Source organism: Equus przewalskii, chromosome 16 (genome assembly GCF_037783145.1).
Source record: "Equus przewalskii isolate Varuska chromosome 16, EquPr2, whole genome shotgun sequence".
Taxonomy (NCBI): domain Eukaryota; kingdom Metazoa; phylum Chordata; class Mammalia; order Perissodactyla; family Equidae; genus Equus; species Equus przewalskii.
Window position 1 is genome coordinate 22,343,098 of NC_091846.1, and position 23,385 is coordinate 22,366,482.

General features: G+C 42.1%; 1 protein-coding gene and 1 long non-coding RNA gene across 4 annotated transcripts in view; both read right to left on the minus strand.

Moving 5' to 3' along the window:
* Positions 1-1,019: 1,019 nt before the first annotated feature.
* Positions 1,020-12,407, minus strand: LOC139076341 (uncharacterized). Its single transcript, XR_011527835.1, has 2 exons — positions 9,530-12,407; positions 1,020-2,164 (listed from the first exon to the last, which is right to left on the minus strand). It is a non-coding gene; the product is annotated as an uncharacterized lncRNA (long non-coding RNA).
* Positions 12,408-14,543: 2,136 nt separating this feature from the next.
* The window catches only part of CYSLTR2 (cysteinyl leukotriene receptor 2), a 43,272-nt gene continuing 34,430 nt past the window's right edge, over positions 14,544-23,385 (minus strand). For all 3 annotated transcript variants that reach the window (XM_008533213.2, XM_070578228.1, XM_008533214.2), the window contains one exon: positions 14,544-18,237. In XM_008533213.2, coding sequence (XP_008531435.2) covers positions 17,199-18,237 — 1,039 coding nt within the window. In that variant the 3' untranslated portion in view covers positions 14,544-17,198. The remainder of the gene's footprint in view (positions 18,238-23,385) is intronic.

The following is a 23,385-nucleotide window of genomic DNA, read 5'->3' on the forward strand; positions in this document are numbered from 1 at the left end:
ACAGGGGCCAGCAGGGGGCACTGTGCAGATGTGGCGGACCCACGTCTTATCTCAGGACCCCTCCTAGCAGAGACCCAGCAACACCCGGAGCAGGAACCCTGGGCTAAGCCAGGGATGGAGAAATGTCACTTTGAACTAAGTTAGTTTCCTCCCCTTCAGATAAAGTAACACAGAGAATAATTTTCAGAAAGCTTTGGAGAGTGAAGTTTGCTTCTTACAAAATCACTAACTGTTGTGGGTTTCTTTCTCTTACAGAAAACTTCCTTTTGCCACAATGGATGTCAGGAGGCAGTGCAGAAAAGTGAGTAGAGCAGAGAAAGTGGGCATGTTCAATCTCAGATCTCTCTCTTATTAGATGTGTGGGTTTCTTCTGAGCCTCCTTTTCGCCTTCCGTGAGCTGGAGATCAAAGCCTTTATCTCACAGATCCGTTCTGAAGACTAAAGAGAACGTACCTTTGGAAAGGTGAGTATGTGACCTCGCGCAGTTTGCAATCAATTTTGGTTGTAGGATCCCTTTAGACTCTTAAAATTATTGAAGACTCAAAAGAGCTCTTGCTGACGTGAGTTCTATCAATATTTAATACATTAAAAACTGAAATTTACTTTTCAGTTAAGTTTCTCATGAAAATGTTTCGTTAAAAAATATAACATTAATAAGCCCATCACATGTTCATTTTAAAAATATGTTTTTATGAAAAATAACTATATTTTCAAAATAAAAAAAATATTTAGTTAGAAGAGTGACAGTGTTCCCTTTCTGCAAATCTTTTAATGTCTGGCATTCGAATATCTGTTCTGTATTCAGAGTGTTATGATATCACACATCACGTAGCCTCTAGAAAACTCTATGGGTTACATTCTCGAAAGAATGGGAGTGAAAAATGCAAATAACCTCTTAGCGTTCTAGGAAAACAGTTTAGATCTAGGCACTTGTAGGGGAGAAAGACATTTCCTCTCCCCAAATGGGGGTTCGTCTGGCCGGAGAACGAATTAAATTCACATGAGACAGACTAGCAAGAGAAAATTAAACAAAGCTTTATGAGGAACCATGGCCCAGGGCCTTTCTTCCTGAAGGAAGAAAGGCCACCGAAGAAGTGGGGTGCACATAGTGGATATATACCCCCAAACAGGGTGTTTCACATGTGATTGAAATGTCCCTTTTACAATAGTCACGAAGTTGCTCTGTCAGCACAGCTCTTGATGGAAACGGCAGATAGGTCTGCTGTCTCAGAGGGCGCCGCAGGGTGGCAGGTGTGTTACCTCGGGCTGGGGGGTCACAGATGAGCGCCGCAATCGGTTCCCAGCCTAAAGAAAGATGCTTAATCTTTAAGGAGATGCCAGCGTTGGGAGGGGGAGGGAAGTCAGTTACAGGAGGTTACCAGACTAGCACAATAAAATGCAGATTTAAGTCCTTGCCTTTGGTATTGACTAAGAGTTTTTAGAGAGAAGGTCATCTCCTTTCTTCTTCCTGGTACAGAGAGGGAGGCACCTTTTACAGATAGAGATTTACCTTACAAATGTAAACGTGTCCTAACAAAGGGCAAGTTCCATTCCTCAGAGCCTCCTTCCCTGTCCCAGTTTATCAAAAGCAATCAGCCTCAAATAATCCTGATGCCAAAGAGACATATCTTGGGGTGGCCAATTCCAGGTCCCCACACACTCAATAAGCGATAGTGATTACATTGTTCCCTGAGCGAGTTCATCCCAAATTTCTGGGTAGCAACTCCAGCCTGGAGCACAGGACACTCTAGGAAGTAACCTGGTCCTTGGAGACAGCGACTGACACAAGGGTCAAGAGAAGCTTTACTCAGCACCCAAGAACCTAATGAGAACTCGAGTAATCGATGAGATGAGTCGGACAGCGCACGGTTCGAACAAGCCTGAGCTCTCGGAGCTTGTGGTATATGCCAAGGGGATGTCTATGCTGAATGTAGAAAAATCAAGAAGTTGCTCAGAGAGCGATAGGTTAACCAAACATTTTATTTCAAATTAGCATAAAATCTGCCTTTCAATGACTTCCAAAATGTTTCATTTCCTTCCTGCTTTGGATGATGTGATAGTTTGCTATGTTTCCATCTCCTCCCCAGCAGGCGTCCGATGGGCCTGATGAATCCTGTGCTGATGAATTCTGCCTCCTGCTGAGACCTGTGCAACTTCCCTGGGCCTTAATCGCCCAGGTGGGCACGAGGCCTTCCCCAGGCCACTTTTCTCCAGGGTGATAACACCAGCAGAGCCAATGCTTCAGCAGTGGGGGGTGGGGGGGGGGGGGGCGGGGAAGGGTGCTGTGTCCCTGGGTCTCTGTCAAGGTCTCTGTTAGCTTGGTGGCCTGATTCCTCTTCCCGCTCCTCCTCCTATGCCGCTCCTTCCTGGCCATCCCCTTACAAAGATCCCTCTCCTCAATCCCTTGGACACTCTCAGACCTCTTCGTAACCTTCATTTCTCCCCTAGCTTCCTCTGTCCACTCAACCTGAATCGTCTGTGCTGACTCACTGCTCTCTCCCTGTCGGGTCCCATCTCTCCATTTAGGCCCTTCTTCCTCCCTTCTCTCCCCTCTGTGTGTTGCAGAAGAACACCCTATACATGCCAGGGCCATGCTGGCCTCTCTTGCATGTAACTAAGGTGCAGTCTACAAAGTGTGTAGCATTTCTGCCCATTTGCCAGATGAGAAAAATAAGGCACCAAGGAATTAAGTAACTTGCCCAGGTTCCCATAGTCATTTATCGCTGGGACCATGGCTTTCCATCTCATCATTGATGGCTTATAAGCAGCTTCTCCACTGACCCTGTCCCTTTTCACTTTCTTGCCCATATGCCACCTTTGCCAGGTCTCACCCCACACACACCCCTACAATGGCCCCCTAAACGTGTCTTCCAATAGACTGCAAATTGGCCGAGAACCCGTGATGGGCCAGGAAGTGCTCTAGGCCCCCGGGAGAGCAGAGAGCAGGCCGTATCCCAGGGAGCTGTCGATCTCTTCCTTTCCGCACTGGCAGGGGGCTCCCACAGGCTCCTTTGCTTCACTGGCTGACTTCTGCCTTAGTCCAAGCAACACTTTGATCTTGGGCAGAGATGGACTGGACATAGTTTTGCTCTATGTTTTGTCTTCAGCAAACCCCTCCCACCCTCTCCTCTGTCAAGGCCACTGCCTGCCTGTCCCCATCCGGTTCCCAGCCTTTACGATATTAGCCGGCCCTGAGCCGCTCTGCTTTTCCTCATCCATACCCTCCATATCATTACATGAGACAGCCACCATTTCAGAAGCTGCCCTTTCTGGAACCTCTTACATATTCATGTCAGCCTCACCCCCCATGGTCTGCTGAAAGCTGGCACAGCTGGCACCCCTGGAGGAGCTGCAGGGTGATGGCAACTCGGGGCTCTGCCCAGTGAGGCCAAGTGTAGGCCAGAGGCCTCTGAGGGCTGGACCTGAGTAAGGAAGAGCCAAGTTATGGAGGAGGAAACTGAGGTTAAGTGCTTCATCATTCATTCAGAATATTTTCATTCATTCATTCAGAATATTCATGGGACTGGCCTGGTGGTGCAGCTGTTAAGTGCTCATGTTCCACTTTGGAGGCCCCGGGTTCTCCAGCTTGGATCTCAGGGGCGGACATGGCACCGCTTGTCAAGCCATGCTGTGGCAGGCATCCCACATGTAAAGTAGAGGAAGATGGGCACGGATGTTACCTCAGGGCCAGTCTTCCTCAGCAAAAAAGAGGAGGATTGGCGGCAGATGTTAGCTCAGGGCTAATCTTCCTCAAAAAATAAATTAATTAATTAATTAAATAAAAAAATTTGAAAAAAGAATATTTACGGACTGCCTTCTTTGTATCAGGGACTATTCTAGGCACTGGATGCAGCAATAAATGAAACTAATGATAATAGTTGATAAATAGGTGATAAATGTCATAAAGAGAAATAAAGCAGTGTCTGGGGATAGAGCTGATGGCAGTGAGGGGTGGGTGCTGTTTTAGAGAGCATGGTCAGAGAAAAGCTTTCTGGGAGGGGCGGCATTTAAGTAAAGTATTACGTAAAGTAAGAGAGTGGGCCAAGCGAATATCTGAGGGAGAGCATCAGTCGGGGCAGAGGAAACAGCCGTTGCCAAGGCCCTGAGGTGGGAGAGCGCCTGTGGTTTTGAGTAGAAGCAGGAAGCCGGCATTGCTGAGGAGTGAGGTGGGGGTGGGGGGAGCCGGAGCCCAAGCACACGGGGGCTAATGAGTCATGGTGGCTGTTAGGATCTGAACCCTGTGCTTCTGACTCTAGGTACAGTGCTCTTTACGTTGCACCCCACTACCTCATGAAGAAGTTCTCATAAGAGATGGTCCAGTTTTAAAGATTGACAAAATGATGGTTTGGGCTTTCTTGACATTTGCCTTCCTTCGGTTTATTTGCAAACCAACCAACAATCAGAGTGCAGGTAATGCACTAGATCAAGAACACAGAGGACAAAGCTTCCGGACACCTCCCTTGTTCTTTGCAGAGGCAGACCCAAGTTCTGAGTCCACATAGCCCACGAGGAGAGAGGAATCTTCCATCAAGGGGAGCTCAGAACCACTGGGCCAAGGAGGGCCGTGCTGGCCTCAGGGGCTCTGCCTCGAATGTGTTGTGCACTCTCGGGACTGAACTGTGTCCCCCAACAAATTCCTATGTGGCAGCCCTAACCCTCAAGGCGACTGTATTTAGAGGAGACCTCTAAGGCCGTAATTAAGTTCACAAGGGTGGGGCCCCAATCTGGTGAGACTGGTGTCCTTATAAGAGGAACAGACACCAGAAAGCTGTCTCTCTCTCTCTGTGCACACAGAGAAGGCCCTCTGAGGACACAGGGAGAAGGCAGCCGCCTACAAGCCAGGAAGAGAGGCCTCAGACCCAGTGGTTTTCTGACCCTGTGGTTCTATGAAGAAACCAACTCTGATGGCACCTTGATCTTGGACTTCTAGCCTTCAAAACTGTGAGAAAACGTCTGTGGTTTAAGCCACCCACCGGTATTTTGTTACGGCAACCTGAGCAGACTATATATTAGGAGGCACTCCAATGGGTTGTATCTGTGTTCTGTTTCTTGTTGCACCATCAGACCCCTAGCAGGCCTGGCCGTGGTTTCCCTTCCATCCGGTTGGGGAGGAGGGCTCCCACTGACCTCCGGGAAGGGCAGATTTGCTTACAGGAGGGGCTCAGCAGGGGGTGGTTTGGAATCCTAGATGCCTTAACTTGTTTATGCCTCTGTTTCTTCCTCTAGACCCTGGGCATAATAATACCAGTGCTTCTGGGAAAGTTCAAAATACAAATTTCAATTGAATAAGTAGTTGCTGACGTCATTTATGTATAAGGTATTGTATGGAAGGATATAAGGGTAAATGTGTGTGAATCCCTTATGGGAAATTGTTCTCAATAATAATGTATGTGTGTGAAATCATTGTGAAAGTGTTTTTGGAGTGTGACATTTGTGAAGGCAGAGGTTTTTTATTCATAATATTAACAAACTTCTTACTTGTCTAATGTGACTGTACTGATTTTTGTAATCATTATAATACTCTAAGTATTGTCTCTTAAGGTGTTAAAACATTTATTAAGACTCTAACACATTTGTGAATTTAGTTAAACATTCAGAAGTGTTGGATTGGGTTTGCAATGTTTAAATATTTGGGTAAATTTATATATTTTGGTTTATTTGTTATGTAAGTAATCTGAGAATATTTAGAGGATTGCTGATTATTTAATGTTCAAATAAACATTAATAATTTAGTAAAGGCATATATAAGATTATTATGCATCACCCAAAGATAACAAAAAAATTGGGGAGAAGTTGGGGTCGTGAATAATGCAGAGTAGCGGGATATAGAGAGACTCTGGAGCAGCTGCTAGGTGTTTGAGAAACAACGACAGAGAAGAAGATGGGGAAAAATTTTTGCTATATGTTAAGAGACCAATTCCTCTTGGGCATTTTCTTGAAGGGGTGTAATAAAGATTCTAATTGCTTAATTACCTTTTGGATACCAGGCTGTGTTTCTTTGTACATAACCCCGCGCTGTGACTGGACTCCAAGAATGTCTGACTTTACATAAGTTATAAGAGAAAATGCACCCGGTAAATCCACAGAATTGTGAAAATGAAGTAGCTTTCTCTGCAGTATCATCCAAATAGACCCAAGGCTCCCCTTCTGGGAAGTTCAAATAGACTAATAGTTCCTGCAAAGTGACTGTGTCCAAGTTGGTTTATGGACAGAAGATGATGGTCTTCAGATCAGAGCATCTTAGAAAGACCACAAACACTGTCAGCTGTAACTTCCTTCAATGCTTGAAAGGTTTCCCTTTTGATTTACAAATGACCCCACAGACAGACAGACTCAACACACACACACACACACACACACACTCACACTGAGCTGGGGTGGTTTTTGTTCCCCTCTGTCATTACTATTTTGCATTCTTACAGTATTTCAAATTTTCTGACCCTGTGGTTTGACGCAGTTCAGGACACGCTATGTCAAAATATGGCACCTTGGTGTAATGAATATTTTGGGCTGAGGGAGTTTGAGAGAAGAGCAGAAGCAGGAAGCTCACGCTGACCTTGCCTCCACCCTTCTCTCCTGAAAGGGGTCATAAAACCTTCAGGTGAGGGTGCCCTCCCTGTACCCAGAGGCAAGGAGCATCCTCATCTCCAAAGACAAAGGGACTGGAGTAGAATCCGAAAGCAGCCTTGCTCAGTTTCCCCCAGTCTACTGCACTTACCGCCTCCTCCTCAATCTGTCATATTTCTACGTGACTGCCCACGCTTCATCAAACCTAGCACAAAAATACTCAGGTCTAACGATTCCTTTTAGGTCTTCATTCCCTTATAAAGCCTCCTGTGTCACGTAAAACTTACTAAGTAAATTTGTAAGCTTTTTCTCTAGTTAATCTGTTCTAATGTGTGTTTTCTCAATGCCACCAAGCAATTAACTCAATGCTGGCACTGTCCACCAGGAGATAGCATCAGATTCCACAGGTTAAGGGCTCGGTCCTGCAAGACTGACCCCTTCTCCACTTTGAGGCCAATCGCAAGGCCGGGTTGTTACCTTGTTTCTGACTGACTGGCTATAAATTGGATGGTCCCATGACCTCCTCCCTGAGTTCGATTAATTTGCTAGAGCGGCTCACAGAACTCAGAGAAACATTTTACCAGTTTATTACAAAGGATATTATAAAAGATACAGATGAATAGCAGATGAAGTGGTTCACAGGGGGTCCAGAAGGCTCCCAAGCATAGGAGCCTCTCTTCCCATGGAACTGGGGTGCACCGCCCTCCCAGCACGTGGATGCATTCACCATTCAGACGCTCGTCAACTCTTGTTTGTTCAACAGTTTTTACAGAACTTACTCTGTAGCCCCCTCCCTTCCCAGAGATCAGTGGAGGGGCTGAAAGTTCCAACCCTCTAAACACTTGGTCTTTCTAGTGACCCGCCCCATCCTAAGGCTATCTAGGGGTCCCATCCTAAGACATCTCATGAGCACAAACTTAGGTGTGCTTGAAAGGGGCACTTTATGAGTGACAGAAGATACTCATATCACTCAGGGAATGGCAAGGGTTTTAGGAGCTTTGTGCCAGGACCTGGTGACAAAGACCAAATGTATTTCTTATTTCACTACATCTATCTCTGTCAGTTTAATTTTGGGACCTAGCCAGGGACCCTAAGAGAGTCAAGGAAAATTTCTTCCTCCCCAACAGGTTCCACCTACTAAAATAAGCAAGGTTTCTTGAGTGCCAGTTCTCTACCCTGTACTTTGGTAATTGCTTTTCCATAGGCTATCTCATTTAATCTTCATAACACCATGAGGTAGATTTTTGTATTTTCAATTTTACAGATAAGAAAATTGAGGCTCCAAAAGACTGTCTTCCTTGCCTGAGAACTCTGGAGCCAGAGTTGAGATGCAGGTCTCCGACACTGCGAGCCGGGGCTCCCCGCTGCCCTGAACTGCTTCCCAGGACACTTAGCCTCAGGTCTTTGTGTGACTCAAAGGCTAGTCCATTCTGCAGCTTTCTCTTTCTCACAGCCTTGTGGCAAAATGAAAACAAACCAACACAAAATAAAACCCCTAACCTTTGGCTTAAGGTTACGGATTTCAACCGTTCCTAAACCCTGGGAGTTGGCAAAAACTAAGAAGAGCTTGGGATCTCAAAGAAATGGGCTGAGTTTCAGTCTATGGTACTTGATAAATGGATCAAAGAAAACCAACCAACCAAACAAACAAACAAATCCACATAGATATCTAAATCAAAGCCTCTTTGAAGGAGTAGCCAGAGATATGGGAGGAAAACCAAGAGACTGTGGTGTCATAAAGCCCAAGAAAAGGGTTACAAGAGTAAGCAGTGAGTGGTCAGCTGTGTCTAAAATGACAGAGATCATGGAAGTTGAGCCTAAGGAAGGGACCATTAGCTTTGACAACATGGTGGTCATTGGTGACTTTTGGCAAAGCCAGTGAGTACAATGTTGGAAATACAAGCTGCAATGGAGGGGACTGAAGAGTGAATGCAGATAGGTGTTCTCATTAGAAAAGCATGCCACTGATCTGTACCAAATGCACAACAAAATCCCAGATAGTGCAGAACCTTACTTCCTTTCCTACAAAGAAGTTCAAAGGCTTTAATTTCTGACAATATGGAGGAAGATATTTCCTAAAATTCTGACGAAATAACAACTATATAATCTTAATCATTAAGTGCACTACAGAGTGCAGAATAAAGGGGGAAAATCCAGAGAGATCAAAAACAAAGTAAAAGTGTGAACTTGGAGAAGTAAGGGAGTGCGAACAACCACTTTCACCCTGAGAGTATTCTCTAAAGCCCAATGAACTTTGATGTTTTGATGACTTAATGGGATGAGGGAAACTGATGATAAAGCCTAGATCCTATGATAGAAGGTGACCCCTTATTGTATAACAAACTACCCCCAAGAATTAGTAGCCTAAAATAAAATGCATTATTATTCTATGGGTTGACTGGGCTCAACTGGGAAGTTCTGACTTGGAGAGTCTCATGGGCTTGTAGCCAGATGGAGGCTGGGGCTGGAGGCATCTGAAGGCTCAGCTTCCACCCAGAAGGGTTCACTCACCTGGCTGGCAGTTGATGCTGGCTGCTGGCTGGGAACTCAGCTAGGGCTCTTAACTAAAGCACCTTCATGCTACCTCTCCAGGTAGCTTGGTCTTCTCACAGAATGTCAGTTAAGTTCCAAGAAGGATCATCTCAAGAGCAATGTTCCAAGAGACTCAAGGCAGAAGTCACAGGGCCTGTTATGACTCAGCCTCAGAAGTCCCAGAATGTAACCTCCGCTATAAGGCCAAACAAGTCATTAAGTCCAGCCCGGATTCAAGAGGTAGGGAATTAGATTCCACTTCTTGATATGATGAACAGCATGTGCTTGCAGCTGGAGAAGGAATCAGTGGTGACCATTTCTAGAGAAGATCTACTAAGCCCTGAATAAAGCTAGAATGTTGTAGGCTCCACTCTCAGTATAAGGGTGTATGAGAGACAAACTTATTATACACAAGGAAACAGGAATGGACCTTGCCTGTCTGGATCCCTCCATTAGATAAAGGTGGAAAAATATCTCTCTTGAAAATTTTGAAACACAGCCTAATTCTTCAGGCAGTTATGGCCAGAATTTGCACTACCTATGTGGTGAAAAAAAAATTTGAGTAGTGAATTTAATTTAATGTGGTTCCAGGATTGTAATGCATCCAAGAACCCGGCAGAAATAAATGCAAAACCTTTCTTGAAGAAAGTCAACATAAGCCTCAAAAAATTCCTACTGATAGGGGCTGGCCAGGTGCTGTAGTAACTAAGTTCATACGCTCTACTTCTGTGGCCCAGGGTTCACAAGTTTGGATCCTGGGCACAGACCTACGTACCCCTTATGCCTTATTAGGCCATGCTGTGGCAGGTGTCTCACATATAAAGTAGAGGAAGATGGGCACAGATGTTAGCTCAGGGCTAATCTTCCTCAAAAGAAAAAAATTCCTACTGATATAGTTCCAAAGAATAGGGGCTCACAGTTAAAAAACATGAAACATACCAACTCACCATGGGTGAGAGGCAGCAGAAATGATAGACAGGGAAATCAGACTGGGACAGACTTCATGATGAAATTATTAGACACAGAGTATAAAATACGCATATTTCAAGAAATGAAGAACAGGCTTGGAGAGATTGAGAAGAGCAAGACACTATAAATTACAACTATGCCACTTTGAAAAAAAAACCGCATTCCTAGAAATGAAAAGTAGAATAATTGAAATAAAAAATACAAAACATGGGTTTAACAATGGATCAGACACAGCTGAATCCAGGTAAAGATAATTAAAAAGAAATCTTTACCTCAATAGAGCATAGTAATATTTCAGAACACGAAAGACAAAGAGAAATCTGTCGACGAAAATAATCCATAACCAATCTATAAAGGAAAATTTGGGTGAGTTTATTCTGAGCTTAAATCTTAGGATTATAACCCGGGAGAGTCTTTCCACAAAGGAACAGAGCACTCCAAAGAAGTGAGGGTACACAGGGTGGTTATATACCCTCAAAGAGGGTGTTTCACATATGATTGAAATGTCCCTCCCACAATAGTCACAAGATTGCCCTGTCGGCACAGCACTTGATGGACACAGCAGGTAGTGGGTCTGCTATCTCAGAGGGCATGGCAGGAGGCAAGTCTGTTGTCTCAAGCTGGGCGGTCACAGGTGAGCGCAGCAATCAGTTTCTAGCCTAAGGAAAGATACTTAATCCTTAAGGAGACATCAATGTTGGGAGGGGAAGGGAAGTTGCACCTTTATGTCAAGGGCCTTTGCTCTTGCCATAGGGAATATCTAAAGCAGATATACAATGCATGCTCAACGGCCTGGGTCAGGCCCTTTTGGAAAGACAAGGTCAGGTCGAATTAGGTTTACACCAAATGGCTCCCTCATATATTCCAATATATCCTATTACTTGCCATTTTTATTTGTCAAATCTTAAGGCCAACCAGATAGGAAATCAGCTTGTCTATGAAGCAGTATCACACTGTAGTTTAGTGCAGGAAATAAGAGTTTAAGATAGGACAGTGTCAAATGTAGCTGGTGAGAACACGAGCTTTGGAACTACACTGGCTGGGTTTCAATTCCGGCTCTATCACTTGCAAGTACATTTTGGCAAGTTGCTTCACCTCTCTATGATTCAGTTTCCTCATCTGTAAAATATGATTAATAACACTTCAGTTTCTTGTATTATATGAAAAATGCGTACACATTTCCTAGAAGAGTGCCCAACATTAATAGGCACTATAGTTAGCTATTATTATTATAAGAATAACAATTAGACAACTGACTTCTTGTTAGCAACAACAAAAAGCAGAAGACAGTCAACCCAGAATTTTTTATTTACTTATGTATTTATCTGTATCTTTGTTTACTATTCCTTCTTGCACTTCTGACTTTCCATTGTTATCATTTTTCTTTTATCCAAAGTACCATCTTTAGGATTTCATTTCGTGAGAGTTTATTGGTAATTAATCTCCAAGTTTTATTTACATGAAAGCGACAGTGAAAGTCACTTGAAACTCTCCAGGTTGGAATAGGTTAAAAGTGACCGTCTCAAAGGCTTCTAAGGAGGTAGCTCCCCGGGAATTCTCATATACTCTGCACAGGGCTGTGAATTGGTAAAACCAATTTGGAAGAGAGTTAGGTATTATCTAGAAATGTTGATTATGGACACGTTCCTAACTGTATAATCTGGAGAAGCTATTACACGCGTGCACTGAGAGATATGTGTGAGAACATTCATGGGAGCATTGTTCCTGACAGCCAAAGGCTGACAATAACCGTCTCCATTAACAGAAGTATGGATGATTAAATTGTGCTGCACTCACACAAGCAGAAGTATCGTGCTTGAACCTCAAAAAGATAAAGCTGAGTGGGAAAAAAAATAGTTACTATATTATGCCGTTTATAGAAAGTGCAAAAACATCCACAACTAAATAATATTTTGCCTGGAGATACATTTATGTGGTAAAATCATAAATAAAAGCAAAAGAATCACTAACACAAAATTCGGAATAGTGGTTACCTCTAGGATCAAGGGCACATAAACGAGTGAGAAAGTACTGGTAAGATTCTATTTCTTTAGGCGAGGGAGTAAGAACAGAGGTAACAATTTTCTTCTTCTTTAATTTGCACATTTTGTTTGTATGAAAGATCTTGTGAATAAAGAAAGCATCGTGTTTAACTTTAGGAAAATTAGTTTATGCCAGACTTTAAGCACCCATCCCACAAGGCTAATGGAAAATTCAGTCTTAATCATTACAAGGGTTCTCTAATATGAGCAGTATGCAGTAGTTTTTTTTCCTCCAACTTGAGGGTTATGCAAAGGTCCTGAGCTCCTACATGAGCCAGCACATCAGAGAGGCCCCTCTAGTCATCAGCCACTGGTCCACGCTGGTCCACAGACCCAGGCTGCAGGTTCCTTTTATGTCCACCAGGCCCTGCTATGTCCACTGAACACTTGGAAGGCAAGGATCTTTGGGGGCAGAGGAGCAGGGGAGGGGGTGGAGGTCCCTTGGCTTAGAATTCAGCCTCCTCAGCACGTCATACAGCTAACACTTCTGAGACCTTTCCAGTTCCCCATGTAAATTAGCCTTCATTTCCAGTCTGTGTTTCTTTGATCTCTTTGTGGATTCTTATGGGGCCATACTCTTTTTACTTATTAGAGCTTTGAAACACATTAACTTTTTAACAAGTCCTCTCTCATTATATTTCTCCTTGTGGCTTTTATTAGACTCAAGTAGCTGCCTCCATCTACTTGGGGATGAAACGCCCTTAGAAGAAGGATCTCCCATCCCCACATCCCCTGGGTGACCCACTCCACCCCCATTCTCCCCTAACAAGGTCTCTATTCAAGCTCTTTTCCAAGAAGAAAAATGAATTCTCTATAGAAAGCCATCTCCCTTGCCGATCTCCCCTCCTAACCCATTTTTGGCCAGTTTGACATCATCTCTACTTCAGAATAAATTCCAAATCAACTTAATTAAATCTAAAATAGCAAATTGGTCATTTAAAATAGTTACAAAATATAATGGCATTTGCTTCTTAGTTCCTCACTGAAAAAGCACAGTTCCAGGATGCTACTGAAATTTACACAGCAAAATTCCTTTCTCCCAGTTGAATAATTTATGTACTTTCTTGAGGGGATACCTAATCTCTCAAACAAAAGAACTGTATCTAAAACCCCTGAATGCCCTGGGCTTTCACTTTGGCACAGAAAGAGTTCACGTCCTCTTCCTCAAGGACTCTTCGCCAAGTGAGATGCTTCGCCCTGCCTGGAAAAAGGAGAAGTCTTGGAAAAAGGAAAAATAAGTCATTAAGGTCTTAGTCTCTCTCTCTCTCTTTCGTACACACACCCCTCACCCCATGGACTTAAAGACACTAGTAACTCACAACTCCCTATTACTGCTCATCTCAAGGACCTAGGTTGCTCTCAGTTATTCCCAGCTTTATCTTGGAAAGTTGTTGAGATTTCTATGACTTCACATTATAAACTTCTAATTTAGCTTTCATCCTTAATCCTGGAGCCGATCTGTCCTTCCACCCTCCTCAGCTGCTGGGCCTGCTACTTAGGTCCTGACGACGCAGCGCAGGGATGCCTGGCTAGCAGACAGTTCTCTTCCCACCTCACTTGCAGTACAGAATATGTGGTCTCTGCAGGCCCCCTTTCACCTCTCTCCCCTGAGATTTCAGTGGGTTTAAGCCCAGCCAGGTGTAGACTCTGTTGACTCTCATTTGGTGGGAGCAATCCCTTTTTCCTTGGTTTAGTGTAGGAGCCGGTGTGTAATCTGAGTAGGTCCCATCGAAAGGAAGCCCATGACTTTTGTTAGATGACTTAGGCAGGAAATACCTTTTCTTGTCCTGGATACAAGCAGGGAAGCATGTCGCCTCAGGCTACTTGCAATCAGCCTGTTCCTACAATGAGATTCAGCCCTGGAACCAAGCCAGTAGCCGGAGAAGAAGGCTCATAGAGAAGCCCTGGTTGAATAGGACCTGAAGTCTGACCTCCGTTTGTATGTTTTAGTTACATGAGATGGTTATTGTGTAAGACAGTTGGAGCTGCATTTCCTGTTACTTGCAACTAAAAACATCCTGACATACCAAACCACCTCTGACGCCAGGAAGTGACTCCCCTCACCCCAAGAGGAGACTCCCCTCCCACGGCAGGTCTGGGTGGATGTCCCTCAGGGGCCCAAATCCAAGTCTAGTCCTTCCCTGCTTTCTTTCTCCTGTCAGGGTTCAATTTCCACCTCTGGTGGCCTTTCTTGTCATCATTTGTTTTTTTTTTTCAAAGATTGGCACCTGAGCTAACAACAGTTGCCAATCTTTTCTTTTCTTTTTTCTGCTTTTTCTCTCCCCGAATTCCCCCAGTATATAGTTGTATATTTGTCGGTCCTTCTACCTGTGGCATGTGGGACGCCGCCCCAACGTGGCCTGATGAGCAGTGCCATGTCTGAGCCCAGGATCCGAACCGGTCAAACCCTGGGCCACCAAAGCAGAGTGTGTGAACTTAACCACTTAGCCATGGGGCCAGGCCCCTGTCATGTTTTTTTTTTTTTTTCAATTCAGAATTAATTTAAATTTTAAAATTCCATTTTAACTTAATTTTTATTTCAGCAAAACATAGTCACAAGACAGTTAAAGAGTTCTTCAAAGGAAAAGAGAAGTCCCCACCCTCTCCTCCCACCTCCAGCTTCTCTCCGGAGGCAATCTCTGTCAATTCTTTTCACAGTTTCTTCTGGTCTTTAGCTCTTATTGCTAAATAACATTTTTTATACAGCTATTTATCATTCTCTAGCTTTAGTTATTGTGTGTTTTCTGTGAGGAAAGATAGGGACTTATGGTTCTTACACATCCCCCCACCACATACACATCCTCTCCCCTCATTTCTCAAAAAAAGTTATATTACAGTGTTTTGCTATTTACATTATTCTCTACGTAAATATTATTCACAGTTGAGCCTTGTAGTGTACTATGGTTATATTTCCTCTCTTATACAACAGTTTCTTTTTACCTAGCATTTAAGAATTGCATTATCCATTTTTTTTTTTTTTTTTTGCTTATTTCTCTGTGTATTTATCACTAGCTCATCCCAAGCTCTCCAATGTGTGCAAATCAATTGGTTTCTTGCTTTTTTACAGCATACCAACACCCTGGGAATTCTCTTCATGTTTCTCCCATGTTGGATTCCTTGCTTCCTAAACGCCATGTTTTCCTTTATCTTGGCTTAATCTCTTCTTTTGGAGGAGAACATCCTCCAGGAACTTTCTGAGAAGAAGTGAAAGGGTGATAAAGACGTTGAGAACTTTCACACCGAAATGTCTCTATCTACCCTGTCATTTATTTGTTGGTGCTTTTCATGTTCGGGCCTTTCCCTCCAATGTGGAGTCGTCATCTGCTGTTGATAATTAAGAGAGGTTCTAGCAGGTGGATTAGCTGCCCTCTGCGAGTGGAAGGGGTTAGTTGCCTTGGAGGCTTCCCCGTCAGGTAGGTGTTGGGCAGGCACCCAGCTTTTGTGCTGGAGAATCCCCAACGGCCTGTATCTGTGGGTCTTTTTTCTTGGGTTGGCAGATCCCCCAGAGGAAGGTCCTGCAGGCTCTGAGTCTGTCTGTCAGCTTTCTGGAGCCAAGTAAGGGAAGAGCACTGGAGTCTTTGTTTACTGGGAAGACTTTCACTTAGTCCCTCTCCAGGTTCAGAACACCACCTTCCTCCCACCCTCCACTGTGCCTGGGGTCAGCAACTCCACAGAGAAAACCTCAGTCTTCTAATGAGAGTGAGGAGGGGTGGGTTGCTGGCAGAGGAAAGGAGCTCTCACTCAGACTCTCAACCAATCTTCCTGGAAGTTTGCAGGGGGAGTGGTGGGAACAGCACCCAGTCAATGCTTCTGCACAGAGGTTTTAAAACTCTTACGAGATGTGTGAACTTGAACAAGTTTCTTAATTTCTCCAAACTTCAGTTTCTTCATCTGTAAAATGGAAACAGGGCTTTGGTGTGAGGGTGAAATGGGATTAATGAATGTAAAGTGCCTGGCCGAGTCTGCCCAGCATGCAGAGGCACTCAGTTGTTGCAGTACAGTGGTCAACGTGGTAGTAGTTGGTAGTGTCCTTAGTATCCTTAGCTTTGTTTCAGTGGACAGAAATGACCTCCCTCCCATTATCCAGTGCTATTCTCCACTCTCTCAAAAAAAGAAGGCAGCACCGCCCTACTCATGTTCCACCAAATTGTTAATAGAATTTCAGGGGTACAACAACCTTTGCAGCTTGCTCTCCACCGCACCCTCTCACTGAGTGCCCAACTAACTCTTAGAGCCACCTCCTTTATTCTAGCTGCCATCCCAGTGGATTAATGGGCAGGAGTGAAAACTGCAGTGAAGTCAGTCCAAACCCAAATCTCAAGAGTAAAATTGGTCCTTCCTCTCCCCTGTTCCACACACAATCCCTCCATCCCCTAGAGCAATGCCCCAGATCCTCCTCCTACTCTTCCTCTCCTTCCTAAGCCCCAGGAAGAGAGAGGCAAAGGGAACATTCTTGCCTCCAATGTGCTAGAGCCCCTCTCCCAGCATGAAATGAAATTCATTCTCCTCTCTACTTCTCACCGGCTCTCTCTTGCCCCAGTTCTTCTCTCCCTTTCTCTCTCACTGTTCTTGTTTGGGATCTTGACTCTGCTTTGTTAGAGGGTAGCCTTCTTCTTCACAGTCAAAATCTTTCCTCTGAATTCTTAGGATGCTTTTCTTATCTGCTCTGGGACCTCCCATAGCTTTGTTAATTGATTATATCTCCAGGGATTGAAGAGGGAAGAGGAACTTGAGCAACTGGGGAAGTTGGGGTTGTCTTAAAGTTAAGAATTTAGAATGCCTGGTGGACCAGAAATCTGGTACAGTACCTGATGAAAAGTAGCACCCACTGTGCCTGGCATTTTTTCCAAGTCTGACAGATTGCAAGAGTCTAGTAGGAATTTTTCCTTTTCATTCCTCATTTAGACTCAACCACTGAAAATACACCTAATGAAATTTTTGAAGTAGGTCTTATTAACAAAAATCATGGTCAAGTAAATGTTGAGAATTGACCTTTGTTAGGAATGGTTTAAATACAAGGTATTTGGAGACTACGTGTGAATGAAGGTGGACACAAGGATATGAGAATGGGCCTCACCTAGTAACCCCTTACACTCTTGTTTCCTTTTTCAACCATACACAGACAGGAAAGCTGCACTTTATCTTCTGCAGATGACGTTTTCTGACTGCAGACCTTAGTCTGTCCTTAAAATTTTCCCCAGCAAAGTAATAGAGCAAAGGGTTGAAGCAGCTGTTGGTTGCTGCTAAGGCCAGTGTGATGACCACAGCTTTATGTAGCCAGTCTATGCATGTACCCACCTCCCACATGACCAGGTGGAGGGTTCTCAGTACGTGATAGGGCAGGAAGCACAGGAGAAAGATGACTAAGGAAATGATGATAGTGGTTAGTGCCTTCCTGTGAGAAACCCGCAGCCCTGTTTCTGAGACTTTCACCATTAACAGGGCTCGAATGATCAGCAGGTAACAGATGCTGAGTGTGCAGAATGGCAGCAGGAAGCCCACCACCAAGGCGAGGTAGTTCAAGGCCTGTAGTTTAATGACTTTATTCAGATTCAGCTCTAAGCATAATGTGACATTACCGTCTTGCTCAGAGCCATTCTTCAGAAGTACTGCTGACGAAGCCATAATAAAGATCCATATGATCCCACATAGAATCCAGGCACTTCTGATGCTGGTGACATGGAGGAGCCGGAAGGGGTGAACAGTTGCCAGGAAACGCACAACACTCAGCACAGTCAGGAAATAGATGCTGCTGTACATGTTGACATATAGGGAATAAGACATAATTCTGCAGGCCAGGTCCCCAAATATCCAATTGGAGCCTCTGAGGTAATAGTCAGCCCTGAAAGGCAGTGTGCTTGTGAACAAGAGATCTGAAATGGCCAGGTTTAGCATGAAAACATTCACAGATGTGCATTTCTTATAAGGCTGCAGGAAAACATATATGGAAAAGCCATTTCCCAAGGCTCCCCAGACAAATATTATCAGGTATATGATGGGGTAAAATTCTCTCTTGAAGTTTTCAATTGTGCAGTTCCTGTGGCTGTCATTACTGCTGAAGGTGCCATTGGGTTCTGTTTCTGATGAGGAGACAGATGGAACTGAGGACATAAGTTTTCTTTCCATACTAGATTAAAAAGAAACAGACACAAAAAGTTACTTCCTGCTTACCACTTATGTGTTTCCAGGTTTTAATGAAACAGAGAGAAATATTAGTTTTTCTTTGAAACTTGAGTCAAAAATATTGGCTAGGTCATTACTATATGCTCCATTACATTTCATGATAAATTTCTAGAATGCAGAATAAACATTAATTTATTTGGTGAAGCTAAAACCTCAAATTTAGGGAACTGTTAGCCTGGTGCCCATGTCGACATGAGTGCCCTGCGACAGTGCAGTCTAAATCTGGTGGACGGCAGATTTCTCATCAAAGTCTATGGAAGACAGAAGGAAGTGGCACAACATTTTTCAAATGCTGAAAGAAAAGACCTGCCAACCTAGAGTCCTATAGCTAGCAAAAATATCCTTCAGGTATGAAGGAGAAATCTAGGCAGTCTCAGATGATGGAAAACTAGGAGAATTTGTTGTCAGCAGACTGCCCTAAAAGAATGACTAAAAGAAGTTCTCTAAACAGAAAGGACTTAATAAAAGAAGGAACCTTGGAATATGAGAAAAAAAGACAGAACATGAGGGGGCCGGCCTAGTGGCACAGCAGTTAAGTTCGCAGGTTCCGCTTCTTGGTGGCCCAGGGTTTGCTGGTTAAGATCCCGGGTGTGGACATGGCACTGCTTGGCAAAAAGCCATGCTGTGGTAGGCGTCCCATGTATAAAGTAGAGGAAGATGGGCATGGATGTTAGCTCAGGGCCAGTCTTCCTCAGCAAAAAGGGGGGGATTGGCAGTAGTTAGCTCAGGGCTAATCTTCCTCAGAAAAAAAAAAAAAAAGAAGAAAGAACATGATAAGCAAAAAACATGGGTAAATATAACAGGCTTTCCTTCTATTTTTGAGTCTAAGTTATATTTGATGATTGAAATAAAAGCTATAACACCATCTGATGTGGTTCTAAATGGATGTAAAGGAATTTTTAAAGATAATTATATTATAAATAGGGGAGTGTAAAGGAATATAAAGGAGATAAGGTTTCCACACTTCACTTGAACTGGTAAAATGATGATGCCAATAGACTGTGACAAATCATGTTTCTCTAATGTAATACCTGGAGCAGTTACTCAAAAGATATACACAAAGATACACTCAAAAATACTAGAGATAAATCAAGGTGGAATTTTTAAAAAGCATTCAGGGGCTGGCCCAGTGGTGTCGTGGTTAAGTTTATGAGCTCTGCTTTGGCTGCCCAGGCTTTGTGGGTTCAGATCCAGGACAGGGACCTACATACTGCTCATCAAGCCATGTTGAGGTAGCATCCCACATATAAAATGGAGGAAGACTGGCACAGATGTTAGCTCAGGGACAATCTTCCTCACCACCCCCCCCCCCCAAAAAGTGTTCAGATAACCAACAGGAAGGCAGGAAAAGAAATAGATAATACAAACAAAGATAAAATAAAATGGCAGACATATCCCTAACAAACCAATAATTGCACTAAATATAAATAGCTTAAATATACCATTTAAAAGATAGATTGGCAGACTGGAATATAAAAAACGTATGACCCAATTGTGTGCTGTCTACAAGAAATCGCTTCAAATAACAGCACCAGCAAATTGAAAGAAAAAGGATGAAAAACATACATGCCATGAAACATTAATCAAAGGAAATCAGGAGTAGCTCTTAATATCAGCTAAACTTCAGAACAAAGAAAATTACTAGAGACCGAGAGGGACATTATATAATGATAAAAGAGTTTATCCACCAAGAAGACTTACGAATTCTAAATGTGTATGCACCAAACAACAGAGTTGCAAAATATGTGAAGTAAAGACTGATAGAATTGAATGGAGAAATAGACAAATCCACAGTTATAATTGGTAACTTCAACACCCTCTCTCAATAACTGATAGAACAAATAGACAAAAACTCAGCAAGGATATAGAAAAACTCAAAAACACCATCAACCTACAGGACTTAATTGACATTTTAGAATACTTCATCCAATAACAGCAGAATATGCATTCTTCCCAAGTGCTTACAGAACATATACCAAGAGAAACCACATCCTGGGCCATAAAACAAACTCAGCAGATTTAAAAGAGTTGAAATCATACAGAGTGTGCTCTGTAACTATAATGGAATCAAATTAGAAATCAACAGCAGAAGGATAACAGGAAAATCTCCAAACACTTGGAAACTAGGCAACACAGTTCTAAATAATCCATGGGTCAAAGAGGAAATTTCAAGGGAAACCAAAAAAAATATTGAACTGAATGAAAATGAAAATACAACATATCAAAATTTGTAAGATACAGCAAAAATAGAGCTGAGAGGGAACCGTATAACACTAAATGCATACATTACAAAAGCAAAAGTCTGAAATCAATCATCTAAGCTCCCATCACAAGAAGCTAAAATAAAAGAATGAAATAAACCCAAAGCAAGCAAAAGAAAGGAGTTAATAAAGATAAAAGCAGAAATCAAAGAAATTGAAAACAGAAAAAGAGACAAAAATCAACAAAACAAAGAACTATTTCTCTGAAAAAATCAACGCAATTGACAAACTTCTAGCAAGACTGACAAAAGAAAAAATAGAGCAAACACAAATTACTATTATCAGGAATGAAACAAGGGATATCATTATGATACTGCAAACATCAAAAGGATAATAATAATAATTTGAACCATTAAGAAAATTAAATTTTTAATTTAAAATTCTTGAAAAAGAAATCTCCAGGTCCAGATGGTTTCACTGGAGAATTCTACCAAATATTTAAATAAGAATGAACACCAATTCCATACCATCTCTTCCAGAAAATATATGAGAAGGATATACATCCCAATTTATTTCATAAAGCCAGTATTACCCTGATATCAAAACCAGACAAAGACAGTATAAAACAAAACAAAAGACTATTGACCAGTATCTCTTATGAATATAGATGCAAAAATCTCTCAGTAAAATAGCAGCAAACAGAATTTAGCAATAAACAAAAAGAACTATACACCATGACTAAGTATACACCATGGATTCAAGGCTGGTTCAATATTTTAAAAAGTCAATGTAATTCACATAAACAGGCTAAGGAAGAAAACTCACACAATCATATCAATCAATGTAGAAAAAGCATTTGACAAAATCCAACATCCATTCATGATCAAAACTCTCAGAAACAGAGGAGTAGAGAGGGACTGCCTCAGCTTGATAAAAATCATCTACAAAAAGCTGACAGCTAACATACTTAGTGGTGAAGGACTGAATGCCGTCCCCCTAAAATTGGGAACAATGAAAGCATGTCTACTCTCACTGCTCTTGTTCAACATAGTGCTGTAAGTCTGAGCCAGTGAAATAAGGCAAAGAAGGAAATAAACATCACATGGATCAGAAAGGAAGAAATAAAACACTCTCTGTCTGCAGATGACAATTGTCTACGTAGAACATCTCAAGGAATGTACAAAGAAAAAGTCATAGAAGTAACAAGTGAATTCATCAAAGTCACAGGATACAAGATAAATATACAAAAATCAACTGTGTTTCTATATACTAGCAATGAACATATGGACACACTGAAACTAAAAATACAGTACCATTTTGCAGCCATTCAAAAATAAAATAAAACGCGTAAGTGTAACTCTAACAAGACACACATAGGATTTATATGCTGAAAACTACAAAATGCTGATGAAAGAAATCAAAGTACTAAATAAATGGAGACACCTACCATGTTCTTGGATTGGAAGGCTCAACAGAATAAAGAAGTCAATTCTCTCCAAATTGATATACAGGATTAATGGAATTCCTAATAAAATCCTTGTAAGACTTTTTTGTAAATATAGACAAGATTATTTTAAAATTTATGTGGAAAGACAAAGGAACTAGAATAGCTAAAACATTTTGGAAAAGAAGAATAAAGTGGGAAGACTCAATCTACCCAATTTCAAAACTTAATTTTATAGCTAAAGTGATCAAGACTGTGTGGTATTAAAGGGATAGGCATGTAAATCAATGGAACAAAACAGAGAACCTAGAAACAGACTCACATAAATACACCCAACTAATTTTTGACAAAGGTACAAAAATGATTCAATGGAGGAACGATAGTCTTTTTTGGAGGTGCTGGAACAATTGGATACCCATGGCAAAAGAAAAAATCTTGGCCTAAACCTCACATCTTATACAAAAATGAACTAAATTGGATCATGGACTAATGGAAAATGTAAAACTATAAAAAATTCAGAAAAAAAAGCATAGGAGAAAATCTTTGGGATCCAGGACTAGGCAGAGAGTTCTTAGATTTAAGATAAAAAACACAATCCATAAAAAGAAAAATTGATAAACAGGACTTCATCAAGATGAAAAACTTGTTCTGTAAAAGGCCCGTAAAGAGGGTGAAAAGATAACCTACAGACTGGAAGAGAATATTTGCAAACCACGTATTTGACAAAGGACTGGTATCTAGAATATATAAAGAACTCTCAAAACTCAACAGTTAAAAACAAACAAGAAATTCCGTTAGAAAATTGGCAAAAGACATAAACAGATATTTCAGAAATAACAAATAAGTACACGAAAAGTTGTTCAACAGCATTAGCCATTAGGGAAATGCAAACTATAACTACAATGAGATATCACTACACACCTATCAGAATGCCTAAAATAAAAAATAGTGACAACGCCAAATACAGAGAAATCAGATCACTCACATTGCTGGAGAGAACGCAAAATGATGCGCTTATTTTGGAAAACAATTTGGCAGTTTCTTGGAAAATCAAACATGCAATCATCATTCTATCCAGTAACTGTTTATCCCAGGGAAGTGAAAACTTATACAAGGATATTTATAGCAGCTTTATTTACAGTAGAAATGTGGAAACAAGCCAGATGTCTTTCAATGATAAATAAACTATGTTTACTTGATGAAAAGGAGAGAACCATTGATACCTGAAATAACTAAGATAAGACTCCAGGGAATTATGCAATGTGAAAAAAAGAGTTAATCTCAAAAGATTATATTCAGTATGATTCCATTTATATAATGTCCTTAAGATGACAAAATTACAGAAATGGAGAACATAGATTAGCAGTTGTCAGGGATTAAGAAGGTACTGAGGATGGGAGGGAAGTGGATGTGGCTATAAAAGGGTGGCTTGAGGAATCCTTGTGAT